Source organism: Chrysemys picta, chromosome 11 (assembly GCF_011386835.1).
Source record: "Chrysemys picta bellii isolate R12L10 chromosome 11, ASM1138683v2, whole genome shotgun sequence".
Taxonomy (NCBI): Eukaryota; Metazoa; Chordata; order Testudines; family Emydidae; genus Chrysemys; species Chrysemys picta.
Genome location: NC_088801.1, coordinates 1,200,817 through 1,213,331, shown reverse-complemented (window position 1 = coordinate 1,213,331; position 12,515 = coordinate 1,200,817). Strand labels below are relative to the sequence as shown.

The 12,515-nt window shown below is 64.9% G+C and overlaps 2 protein-coding genes across 2 annotated transcripts in view; one reads left to right on the top strand and one right to left on the bottom strand.

Moving 5' to 3' along the window:
- LOC135974103 (uncharacterized) overlaps positions 1–12,515 on the top strand; it is a 102,804-nt gene that overhangs the window by 56,185 nt on the left and 34,104 nt on the right. The gene's annotated exons all lie outside the window — the stretch shown is intronic.
- The window catches only part of LOC135974102 (uncharacterized), a 13,324-nt gene continuing 6,608 nt past the window's right edge, over positions 5,800–12,515 (bottom strand). The window contains exon 2 of the mRNA XM_065560421.1: positions 5,800–11,763. Coding sequence (XP_065416493.1) covers positions 7,815–10,556 — 2,742 coding nt within the window. The 5' untranslated portion in view covers positions 10,557–11,763 and the 3' untranslated portion in view covers positions 5,800–7,814. The remainder of the gene's footprint in view (positions 11,764–12,515) is intronic.

Below are 12,515 nucleotides of genomic sequence, written 5' to 3'. Positions count from 1 at the left end.
CCTAGTGTGCCAGCCCTTCTCGAGGTCACCACCTCTCTGCCAGGGTCGAGCTGCAGACTCCTCCGCCCCTGGGACCACTCGCTGCGATCCCCCCAGGGGACCCTGTTACTGCAAAAGTCCTTCTCGCTGGTCACACACTCCCAGGGGTAATAACCGTCTCTCTCCCACTCTTCAGCGTGCCTGGTCCCCGTCAATCCCCCTTCGTTTTACTGCTCCCCAGTCACTTACTGCAGGAAGCGCCGTCCACGGGGTGCAGTAGATCCCGCCGCTGCCACCAGTTGTCACGGAGTATTGGGGGACTCAGGGCCCTGCACCCCCGGCTTCCTGCGATTCACCATGACTCTCAGCCAGCCAGTAAAGCAGAAGGTTTATTTGGATGACAGGAATACAGTCCAAGACAGGTCTTGCAGGCACAGACAACAGGGCCCCCCTCAGTTAGGTCCAGCTTGGGGTCCCAGGGCATGCCAGCCCACCCCCCTTGGGGGGTCAGAGCCATCTCTGCCTCCCAGCCATCTCTCCAGCCTCCTTCCCGCCTGCTTCCAGCACTCTGCCTTCAGCGACCCCTCCCACAGCCTTTGTTCAGTTTCCCGGGCCCCGGAGTCATCTGACCTCCAACCCCCTCCTGGGTTCTCATGTTACAAGCTCAGGTATGTTCCCTTGGGCCGGCTCCCATCCCCCGATGCAGACCATCCTAGTCACACTCCCCTGTCAGCATTCACACACCCCAGCAAGAACAGTCCCAGTTCGTCACACCTGCGCTCCGCCCTGCCCAGGGAGAGGTGAGGGGCGCGGGGCTCGCCCGGCTCCCCCAGGGCAACAGGTTTAGCAGCTGCCTGGTTCCTTCCTATCCAGGGGCATACGTGGCACGGCGGGTGCCAGCCTGGGCCGTGCCCAGCGCCCACGGCGGGTTCAGCACCTGGTGCCCGCGGCGGGGCAGGCTCTGAGTGATCAGCGCGGGGACCGGGGGTGTGCGAGGGCTGCAGGAGGCTGCTCCGCTGCCCAGGCTTTGGGGAAGCCGGGGGTCTGGCTGGGTCAGTTCCAGCTCTCGGGGGGGGGGGCATGCTGGAGGGAGGGGGCTCCTGAGGCCGGGCCTTGTTTCTTCCTTCTCCCACGTGCTGGGCGCAGGGGAGGGGGGCAGTGCTAGCCTGTGCTGCAGGCCTGCATCTCCAGGGTTTGCTGCCCCAGCCTTGGCACGGTCCCTAGGGGAGCCCCTGTTAGTCCTCAGCCCCTGGGCCCAGCTCCCCACCCTCAGACCGGCCCTCGGGCTGCAGCCCCTGGAGCTCCAGCCAGCCAGGCCAGAGGGTTTCAGGCAGCCTCAGGCAGCCAGTTGGTGTCTGGGCGCTGCGGGAGCGGGACGAACCCTGCACACGCGCTGGCAGGTCCCAGTCGCCGCCTCCTGCAGCAGGGAGCCCAGCTCAGACTTACGGCAAAGCAAGCGCCCCGCTGGGCCGCGGCCTCCCACTCCCTCTGCCCTGCGGTGCCCACCCCTTGGCTGCCAGTCGCCTGTTCCTGCCAGTCCCCTCTTGGTACAGTAACCGGTTCCTGGCCAGACAGGCCAAAATTAACCTCTTCCCCGCAATGGGGAGGCATACCGAGTGGGGAAACTGAGTCACAGACGGTCTTCCTACAAATATTGCACAAATTCCCACCTTCTGCACACCCGGTGCCTGTTCGGGTCTGTGGGAGCCCTCAGCAGCCGGGGGGGCGTCTGCACCCAGAATATTGGACTGTGCAGTGGGGGGGTCAGTGCAGGGCCCCAGCTTCCGGCCAGGTGTCTCCGTGGGGGCGTCTGCACCGGGGGCTGGGCTGCAGGTCCCAGCTGGGAGCGCCGGCCCCGCCCTAGGAGCAGAGCGTAGCCACAGCAGCCGGGCCGGGCGGGCACTGCCTGGTACAGACCAGCTGAGGCCACTGCCTCGTCCCGCTGCCCGCGCTGCTGCGGCTACGCCAGTCCTAGTGTGACGCGTGAGCAGAGCTAGCGCGGGGCCGGTCCCTGAGCCGGGGGTCGCGCCCTGGGGCAGCCGGCACTGCCTGGCCAGGTGACGAGAGAGTGAAGAACAGGAGCTCTGCGTCCCTGAATGGGTGTGTGTGTGTGTGTGTGTGTGTGTGTACGCGCGCGTGCGCCTGTGTGTATGGGGGGCTGTCTGTGTGTGTGCGCCCACGGGGGGGCGTTGTTCTCAGCAGCCCGGCTGCTCCCCCCGGCTCAGCTCCCCACTCCCCAGGCTGGGCTCTGGGGCGGGGGCGGCACGGGGAGCCCTGGCCCCTGCTGGAGGTGGGAGCAGGCTGTGAGGAACTGGACTGTTCTTACTGTGGTGTGTGAATGCTGACAGGGGAGTGTGGCTAGGATAGTCTGCATTGGGGGATGGGAGACTGACCCACGGAGAATACCTGAGCATGTAACATGAGAACCCAGGAAGGGGTTAGAGGCCAGGTGACACCTTGGCCCGGGAAACTGAACAAAGGCTGTGGGAGGGGTCGCTGAAGGAGAGTTTCAGAGCTGGCTGGTGATATGGCTGGGAGGCAGACGAGGCTCTGACCCCCCAAGGGGGCTGGGGTGCCCGGGGACCCCAAGATGGACCTAACTGAGGTTGTCTGTGCCTGCAAGACCTGTCTTGGACTGTGTTCCTGTCGCCTAAATAAACCTTCTGCTGTACTGTCAGTGAATCGCAGGGAGCCGGGGGTGCAGGGCCTGGTGGCCCCCCCACTCCGTGACACAGGGAGCCGGGGGTGCAGGGCCTTGTGTGCCCCCCCACTCCGTGACACAGGCCCCATCCGCTGACTCAGGATCAGGATGTGCCCACAGGAGCAGCTTCCCGCAGCAAATCAGCGGCTGCCGCTCGGCTGCCCAGATCCCTGCTTCCCGGCTCCCTGCCCCGCGCTGGCCAGGCCCAGCCTCCCTTGGCTTATGAGAGCTGACAGGAGGGCAGGCCGGGGTGGACCGGCTGCGGGCGGGTGACCTTTGCTGGGCTGTGGTAGCAGGAGCATTAATCACACTCGCTTCCCCCACCTACGCACAGAGACACGGAGCCGCAGGTCAGGCCCAGCGAGCAGAGCCCCGCGCCGAGCCGCTGCCCTGCTCCGTCGCTCACCGCGGCGCCGTCCCAGGACGCGCCTGGGCAGCTGCAGTCGCGTTCCTGGAGTCAATTGCACCATTAGCTTTAAAGTTTTATAAGGCGGCAGGCAGGTGGCACGCGGAGGAGTCGGGAGGGTTCGCGCTGCAGGCGAGAGGCGCTCTGCGGAGACGGCACCAGAGTGACGGACGGGCCCTGCCCCTGCCAGCCTGAGCGAGTGCCCAGCCAGCGAGCGCTCTGCAGCTGAGCCCGCCCAGAGCTGCGCGGGCTGGGACAGGAACGAGCCATCACCGCGTGGGGCCGCTCGCCTGAAATGCCTGCGCCCCGCTGCTCGGCTCCTGCGCCCGGGCCGGCTGGGGAATTCCTCCCGGCCGCTCCGCGCCACGGGCGGCCTTGGCAGGGTCTTGCCCTGAGACGGTCAGAGGCTGGCGAGCCAGGCCGGGCTGCAGGAGTGGGGCTGCCCCACCCGTGATGCGCCGCGTGGTCGTGCGCAGTGGGGCTGGTTCCGATCCTGTCTGCCTGTTTCCGGCTCCCTCAGGCTGGGTCCAGACATGCCGTGGTGCGTGCGGTGCTGGCAGCGTGCTCAGAGCTGTCTCCACCCCCCAGCCAGCTCTGGGGTCCCCCCTTGGAGCGCTTCCCCCTGCGGCGTCCCGCCCCTCACTGCCCTGTGCTGTCCTGGGTGTCAGCACTGCTGCCAGGCTGGCTCCGGCGCTGCCCCAGGGGTCGTGTCCGTGTGAACGCTGCTGGCGCCCGTGTTTCACGCCGTGTAGCATTGGACGGGGACAGGGCAGCAATCACGTAATGTTTAGCCAGGCAGCCTCTCCAGAGCCCCCCACCCAGTGCCCGCCTGGTGCAGCACCCAGGTAATTGGACTGGACAGCTTGTCAGCCCCAGCGCCCAGAGCCGTGCCGTCCACAGCCCTGGCCCCAGCGCCTGACCTGCTGCGCTAACGAGCAGACGCCAGCCAGGCCAGCGAGCGCCCGGGGCTGGGGGGTCTGCTGGGCATGACGTGGAGCGAACGCTGCAGCCACGTCCCTTCAATTTGATCAGAATTAACGAGCGCCCGGCTCCCGGCCCCGTGGGTTCGCGGCACAGCCGGCCCCTCTGTGCAGCGCACGGAGCTGCCACTAGATGCTGGGGCCGGCTGCTGCCTCCCCGAGGGCCACACGTGCGCCTGGCAGGGCCTGACCTGGGGCAGAAGTGCCCAGAAAGCAGGCACCGGGCCCGGGACAGGCTGCCCAGCGTGGGAACTGCTGGCACCTGCTGGCTCCCTGCATCCTGCCCGGGCCCCAAGTCCTCCCATGCGGGCAGCCTGCCCAGCCCGGCCGGCTCTAGCCCGGCCTGCCCCTGCTCCCGGGCCAGGGCTCCTCACAGCCTGGGCAGCAGGAGGTGAAGGCAGAGCGAGGGACGGGAGAGGGAGAGGTGCTGAGGGGCAGAGCGGCAGCTGGAGGCAGCGTCGATCCCCAGGGCGGCCCGTCCCCCCCACAGCTCCCGCCTCACGGTGCATCCCACGCAGTTGCCCTGGGACCATGGGGGTGTCCCGGCTCCTGGGGGTGCGCTGGCTGGCTGCCTGGCCCGTACGTGTCTTGGGAGGAAGGGCAGGGCCTTGCAGTGGGCAGCACCCACCCTTGCAGGGGGCTGAGTCGACCCCACGCTCACACCCTCTGCCGGCTCTGCCCGGGCAGCCCTTGGCCAAAGGGATCCCGGAGCCGCTCAGGCTCTTTGGCTGGGGGTGGGCGAAGCTGGGGGCAGCCGTGGCCCTGGGGGAGCCTGGAGTCTGAGGCCCGGGGCAGGGAAGGGAACAGGGAGGGGCACTCGTCAGGCTGCTGGGGTCTGGGATTGCAGGGCGCCAAACTCTGCCCATCTGAGGTGGCAGCAGCTATCCAGGGCCCCAGGCCAGTGCCCGGCCCCCACCCCACCCCCGGGGCTCTGCACTGGGCCAGGCCAGGCTCCAGGGGGATGAAGGGGGATGTTCTCAATGTTTTCTTTGACTCCTGGGTGGGGGCCTGTGACGCAGCAGGGAGGGGGGAGTATGGACCTGGGCAGGTGACAGGGGAGTTTGGCTGGGACTGGCTGCATTGGGGGATGGGAGACTGGCCTTGAGGGAAGATACCTGAGCAGGTAACATGAGAACCCGGGGGTGGGGGGGGGGGTGATCAGGTGGCCTCCTGGCCCGGGAAAGAGACAAAGGGAGAGGAGGAGGGGCTGGAGAGTTTCAGTTTGGAGCTGGCTGGAGAAATGGAGGGGAGCCCAGACAGACCTGCTGGCCTCCTCTGGCCCCCCAACATGGTCCTGACTGAGGGGTCCTGTTGTCTGTACCTGCAAGACCTGTCTTGGACTGTGTTCCTGTCGTCTAAATAAACCTTCTGCTTTACTGGCTGGCTGAGAGTCCCGGGGAATCGCAGGAAGTGGGGGTGCAGGGCCTTGTCGCCTCCAAACTCCGTGACAGTAAGTCTTTCTTCTGATCGGTTTTGGTTCAAGCAGAGGCTGGGGGGGAGGAGGGGTCTTCACTTGAGGGAGGATACCTGAGCATGTAACCTGAGCCCAGGTGGGGGCTGGGGTTAGGGTTAGGGTTATGGTCAATGTGTCTGGGGTTGGCTCACAAGTCGCGTTGCTCTGGGGGCAGGGTGGTGAAGGCAGGTACCCTGGCTGGGGGAGTGTTGCGGATTGTGGGGGAGTTAGGGCCCTGCACCCCTCTTCCCGAGATTCACTGCGACTCTCAACCAGCCAGTAAAGCAGAAGGTTTATTTAAGGACAGGAACACAGTCTCAAGCAGAGCGTGTAGGTACGACCAGACCCCCCTCAATTAGGTCCCTCTGGGAGGTTCAGGGAGCTTAGACCCCAGCTTGGGGTTCCCTGCGTTGCACCACCCAGCCCCAACCGAAAACTAAACTCCCAACTCCTCCCGCTGCTCCTCTCCTTTGTTCAGTCTCCCGGGCAGAAGGTGTTAATTCTCCCCACCCCCGTTCCTGGCTCAGGTTACAGCTCAGGTAGCTTCCTTCAAGGGAAGTCCCACATCCCCACTGCAACCCCCCTGCAACATTCCCAGGTCAAATCTGCCCTGCTCCCTGCTCCGTCACAGGGAGTAACGGGCACAGAGCTGTGCTTGGCACAGCCTGACCCAGGGGGTCACCCTCACCTGAGTGGGTGGGAGTGCAGCTATGACCTCTTTCTTTTTCCTGTGTTTTTGGTCTTGGTTAAAAGCTGCCACGATGCCTGGCAGAGGGGCTCTGAGAGCCGGGGTCTTTGGCAACCTGGCCTGGCTGTGGGGAGGCCCCGGACAGTCAGGCTCCCTGAGTGCGGTGTGGGTGATGGGGGCATGGATCATGGTGCAGCAGTGGCAGGAACAGGGATATGGAGTCAACGGCCTGGTGGCGGGCAGTGAGCTCCTGTGAATGCCCCTCTGGACTCGGGGATCCCCGAGCCAGGCCAGCAGCTGGGAGTGGGGGACAGCAGTGGGGGCCATTTGTGGGACTGGCAGCGCGAGGCGGGAGTCTGGAGAGAGGCCGCAGCCCAGCGCGCTCTGGGGCCAGGGTTCTACACGTGGGCACGGCTGGGTTCCTGTCCCCTCGTTAGACGTCTCCCCACCCTGGCATTGATTTCCCGAGCGAGCGGAGAAGGTGGGCAGGGGCCCTGGGGCGTGGTGGGGCGCAGGGGCCCTGGGGCGTGGTGGGGTGGGGCGCAGGGGCCCTGGGGCGTGGTGGGGTGGGGCTGAGTGTGGCAGAGGGTGACTCGTCTCCGCTCCCTGCCCCTCTGGGGGCTCTGCAGGGGGAGGGGGGAGCTGCCTGGGCTGTCCCCCTCTGCAACCCTTTGGCTGGCAGTAGGTGCTCGGGGCAGGACACCCCGGAGAGACCCTCTTCCCTCGCCTGCTGCTCTGGTGCCTGAGCGGGAAGCCAGGCGCCCCGGCAGCAGCACCAGCACCGCGGCCCCCAGGGACCCGGCTGGGGCCTTGCACCATTGGGCAGCGGTGTCCCTAGTGCTCATCAGACTCGCAGGGCTCGTGCTCTCTCCCGGCCCCGTGCGGTCCATGGGGGGCCCCCCCCTTCAGTGCGACAGCCCCTCTCGGGGGTCCACTCTCTCTCGGGGGTTAAACCCCTCCACCTCCTGGAGCCGCACCTCCCTGAGCCTTAGCACGTCTGTCTCTGCCGTGGGCCCCCTCAAGGAGTCCCCTCGCTCTGGGCCCCCGGGGCCTCCACCCCCCGAGGGAATAATGCCCCCTGTCACGGAGTATTGGGGAACTCAGGGCCCTGCACCCCCGGCTTCCTGCGATTCACCATGACTCTCAGCCAGCCAGTAAAGCAGAAGGTTTATTTGGATGACAGGAACACAGTCCCAGACAGGTCTTGCAGGCACAGACAACAGGGCCCCCCTCAGTTAGGTCCAGCTTGGGGTCCCAGGGCATGCCAGCCCACCCCCCTTGGGGGGTCAGAGCCATCTCTGCCTCCCAGCCATCTCTCCAGCTCGCTTCCAGCACTCTGCCTTCAGCGACCCCTCCCACAGCCTTTGTTCAGTTTCCCGGGCCCCGGAGTCACCTGACCTCCAACCCCCTCCTGGGTTCTCATGTTACAAGCTCAGGTATGTTCCCTTGGGCCGGCTCCCATCCCCCGATGCAGACCATCCTAGTCACACTCCCCTGTCAGCATTCACACACCCCAGCAAGAACAGTCCCAGTTCGTCACATCTCTCCCCCCTTCGAGACCGAACTGAGCAGGGTCACTTTAGCCAGTGACCCGGGGAAGTTCGAACCTACCCCCGTTCCCATGGATGCCCCCGCATCCCTCCAGTTCCTTGGTGAGAATTACACCAGGCCCCTTCCGTTCCACGCCCCCCCTTAGGTCGGGGGTGCTTGATGGCACTCGCAGTTCGCATGTGGGAAGGTTTATGCGGCCTGTGCCCTTTTTCCACCCCCATACCTCTGGGGTTCCAACTGGGCTGTGGTCTTCTCCCAGCGCTCCAGTCTGGAGGTCTGTGCTTTGGGCTCTCTTGGTTCAGAGCCGCCCTTTTTACCTTGGCCACCCTCCGGAAAGGCTCCTCTATGCTGGGCAAGGGTCCTAAGGCTGTTTTCCCCTTGTCCCAGGCCTTCCTCCCCCTCTGACAGGGGTCACAGGATCCGCAGTACTGTCGGACAGTAACAAAGACCCCAGGCCAGTAAAAGCTCCGTAGCAGCCTCTGCTGGGTACGCCAGGTTCCCTGGTGCCCTGAGAGGGGAATGTCATGGGCCCGGCACAGCAGCTGGCGGCGATACTTCTGGGGTACCACCAGCTGCCTCCTGATCCCCCCTGACTCCATTTTCCCTGGGGGAGCCCATTCTCGGTACAGGAACCCCTTCTCCCACAGGAACCTTTTCCGGCCACCTCGTTCCATGGTCTGTACCGCATTGAGGTCGGCCAGGTCCCTTATCTTCCGCAAGGAGGGGTCTCTCTGTAACTCGGCCTGGAACTCAGCAGCTGGGACAGGGATGGCCACCTGCTCTTTCTCGCCCGCTGGGTCCGAAGCTGCAGCCTCCCTGAGCCGCGTCCCTGGGCGTTCCCTCCCCACCAGGTTAGGGTCCTGCGCCTCAGGCAAGGCACCCCCCCCAAGGCCAGGGCGCAGGGCCCCTCGCCGGCTCTGACTGCGGGTCACAACCAGTGCCTTTTGGGGGTTGCTTGGCCAGTTCTCCAGGTCCCCCCCCATCAATACCTCAGTGGGCAAATACGGGTGTACCCCCACATCCTTGGGGCCCTCCTTGGCCCCCCACTTCAGGTGTACCCTTGCCACGGGCACTTTGACTGGTGTTCCGCCCACCCCCGTCAGGGTCAGGTAGGAGTTGGGCACCACCTGATCTGGGGCCACCACCTCGGGCCGGGCCAGCGTCACCTCTGCGCCCGTATCCCAGTATCCATTGACCTTCCTCCCATCCACCTCCAGGGGAACAAGGTACTCTCTCCGGAGGGACAGCCCCGCGCCCACCGTATAAACCAAAAACCCTGAGTCTGGGGCATCCAGCCCCCTAGAGGAGCTGGCCTGGGGCCCTTCTCTCTCTTGAGCAGTTGATAAGCTGCCAGCCCCTCTTGCGTGAGAAGCCTGCCCCTCGTCCGTCTGGGCCTCTACCAAGTTAACCCTATGCGGGTTCGGTCTGCTCAGTCTGTCCTTGAGCTTGGGGCACTGGGCCCGAACGTGGCCTCTTCGGCCGCAGTAATAGCAGCTCATGTCCTGTGGGTCCCCTCGAGCCGGTCGGTTGTCCCTGACGCTGGGCATTCCCCGTGGGAGGGGATTCCCCATATTCCCCCTTTGGTAGGTCCCAGGGTGACTCTCTCTCTGCATCGCGGCGGGCCTGTTCCTTTGGGGCTCCTCCCTGCCACCCCCTGCCCGGCTCTTTACAAACTCATCGGCCAGCTGCCCGGCGTGTCGCGGGTTCTCTGGCTTTCTGTCCACCAACCACAGCCTCAGGTCGGATGGGCACCGCTCATACAGTTGCTCCAGTACCAGCAGTTTAATCAGGTCCTCCTTCGTCTGGGCCCCATCAGCCCACTTGCTGGCGTATCTTTCCATGCGGACGGCTAGTTGCAAATAGGAGATCTCAGGGGCTTTATCTTGACTCCGGAACCTTCCCCGGTACATCTCAGGAGTCAGCCCAAACTCACGTAGCAGGGCCCTTTTGAATAGTTCGTAGTCCCCTTTCTCTGCCTCTCCCAGTTGGCGGTACAATGCCACGGATTTGGGGTCCAGTAAGGGGGTAAGGACCCGGAGTCTGTCCGCGGGATCCACCCGGTGCAGCTCGCAGGCCGTCTCAAAGGCCTCCAGGAAGTCATCCATGTCCTCCCCCTCCTTGTATGGGGCCATGATGCACTTATCAAAGCTCCGTGCAGTCCTGGGTCCCCCCTCACTCACCGCAGCCGGGGGTTCGCTGCCCTTCAATCTCGCCAGTTCCAGTTCACGCTGATGCTGTCTCTCATTCTCCTGTCTCTGTCTCTCATTCTCCTGTCTCTGTCTCTCATTCTCCTCCCGTTCACGCTGATGCTGTCTCTCTTTCTCCTCCCGTTCATGCTGACGCTGTCTCTCTTCATGCTGTCTCTGTTGTTCACGATCCTCCAGCTCCCTCAGTTTTAGCTCTTTCTCCCATTCCAGCCAATTCCGCTCCCCGGATGCTGAACGTCGCCGGGAGGATCCTCTGCTGGCCGGCGAGCTTCGCCGGGGGGACCCCCTGCTGGCCGGGGGGGTCACGGCGCCTTCAGTATTTGCTGGGCTCCTCCCCACCCTTCCCCTAGGCATAGGAAGGAGGGGTCTCGGGAAGCCCTCAGCAGCGGGCTGACCACTCCCAGCTGGGACAGACACTGGTGCCTGCGCTGCATTTGCCAGGCTGCTTCCCTGAGACACAGGGATCGGTTCATTCGCGCGATCTTCCGCCTCCAGCTGGGCAATGAGCTGTTCTTTGGTGAGCCTCCCAATGCGCAGCCGCCTCTGCTTGCACAGCTCCACCAGGTCGCTCTTAAGCCGCTGGGCATACATCTTCCTGCTGGCCACTCACCGGCCTGTGTGCTCACAGCTCCCCACAGTTCCCAGGGGGACCCCTAGTGTGCCAGCCCTTCTCGAGGTCACCACCTCTCTGCCAGGGTCGAGCTGCAGACTCCTCCGCCCCTGGGACCACTCGCTGCGATCCCCCCGGGGGACCCTGTTACTGCAAAAGTCCTTCTCGCTGGTCACACACTCCCAGGGGTAATAACCGTCTCTCTCCCACTCTTCAGCGTGCCTGGTCCCCGTCAATCCCCCTTCGTTTTACTGCTCCCCAGTCACTTACTGCAGGAAGCGCCGTCCACGGGGTGCAGTAGATCCCGCCGCTGCCACCAGTTGTCACGGAGTATTGGGGAACTCAGGGCCCTGCACCCCCGGCTTCCTGCGATTCACCATGACTCTCAGCCAGCCAGTAAAGCAGAAGGTTTATTTGGATGACAGGAACACAGTCCCAGACAGGTCTTGCAGGCACAGACAACAGGGCCCCCCTCAGTTAGGTCCAGCTTGGGGTCCCAGGGCATGCCAGCCCACCCCCCTTGGGGGGTCAGAGCCATCTCTGCCTCCCAGCCATCTCTCCAGCTCGCTTCCAGCACTCTGCCTTCAGCGACCCCTCCCACAGCCTTTGTTCGGTTTCCCGGGCCCCGGAGTCACCTGACCTCCAACCCCCTCCTGGGTTCTCATGTTACAAGCTCAGGTATGTTCCCTTGGGCCGGCTCCCATCCCCCGATGCAGACCATCCTAGTCACACTCCCCTGTCAGCATTCACACACCCCAGCAAGAACAGTCCCAGTTCGTCACACCCCCACCCCGCCCTGTTCTCTAGCCCGGAGCGACTCTCAGCCAGCGGAAAACAGGAGGTTTATTGAGCGTTGAACCCAGCACAGGAAACTCTCAGGGCCTCAGGCCTGGCCTCCCTCAGCCCAGCACATCCCAGTCTCCCCTGCAGCCAGGGGGACTCTGGCGGCTTCCTCCCAGTCCAGCCGCCCCCTCCTTGCAGCCCATCATCCGATATATCTCCCCCTACAGCTCCTCCCCGTCCTTTGTCTGCAGTCCCAGGTAAACAGATCACCTGGGCCTCCTCTCTCCAGTCCTTTGTTCCTCTCTGGCTGGAGCCGGCTGGGCCTCTGGGTCACTAGTTGCCGGGTCCCCCATGTCCAGGCCGTTGTCAGGGTCCTGGCTGCTGGGCGAGGTCACACCTGGTCCCCTGCAACAGCAACCCCCACCCCCTCATTACACATGCAGCACACAGGGAAACCGAGGCACACACAGGGTTCATGCAAAAAACTAAGAAACCCCCCCCTTCGTCACAGAGGGCCCCTCAGTGCTCCCCAGCGCCTGGCACTTGGGGACCCCGAGCTCCCCCAGGCTGGCAGGTGCCTCTCCGGGTGAAAGCCCCCACCCCGCTGAACCCGGGAGGGGGCATTTCCCCTTTCAGTGCGACGGGAGCCCCTCCGTTCTGTACAGCTCCACCCCAGGCACCTGCAGACGCCGTGGGGCACGACAGGGCCGACCGGGCTGTCTGCGGCAACGTGGGCTGAGCAGCGCCCTCCCATGGGGCACACGGCATGCGGCTGTGCCAGCCAGGGGGACATGGCATCAGCACGGTGTCACCTCACTGTGGGATCGTGCCCCCCATCGTCCCCCTCGCTGCGGGATCGGCCCCTCCCCCCAACCCCCTCACTGCTGGATCGGCCCCCACATTGTCCCCCCCCCCTGCTGCGGGATTGGCCCCTCCCCCCCATCGTCCCCCTCGCTGCGGGATCGGCCCCTCTCCCCATCCCCCTCGCTGCGGGATCGGCCCCCCCATAATCCCCCTCGCTGTGGGATCAGCCCTCCCCCCATCTCCCTCACTGCGGGATTGGCCCCCTCATCGTCCACCTCGCTGCGGGATCGGGCCCCTGGGCCCTTATAACGGCAGGATCAGGCCCCCCATGCCATCGCTACAGGCCTGACTCT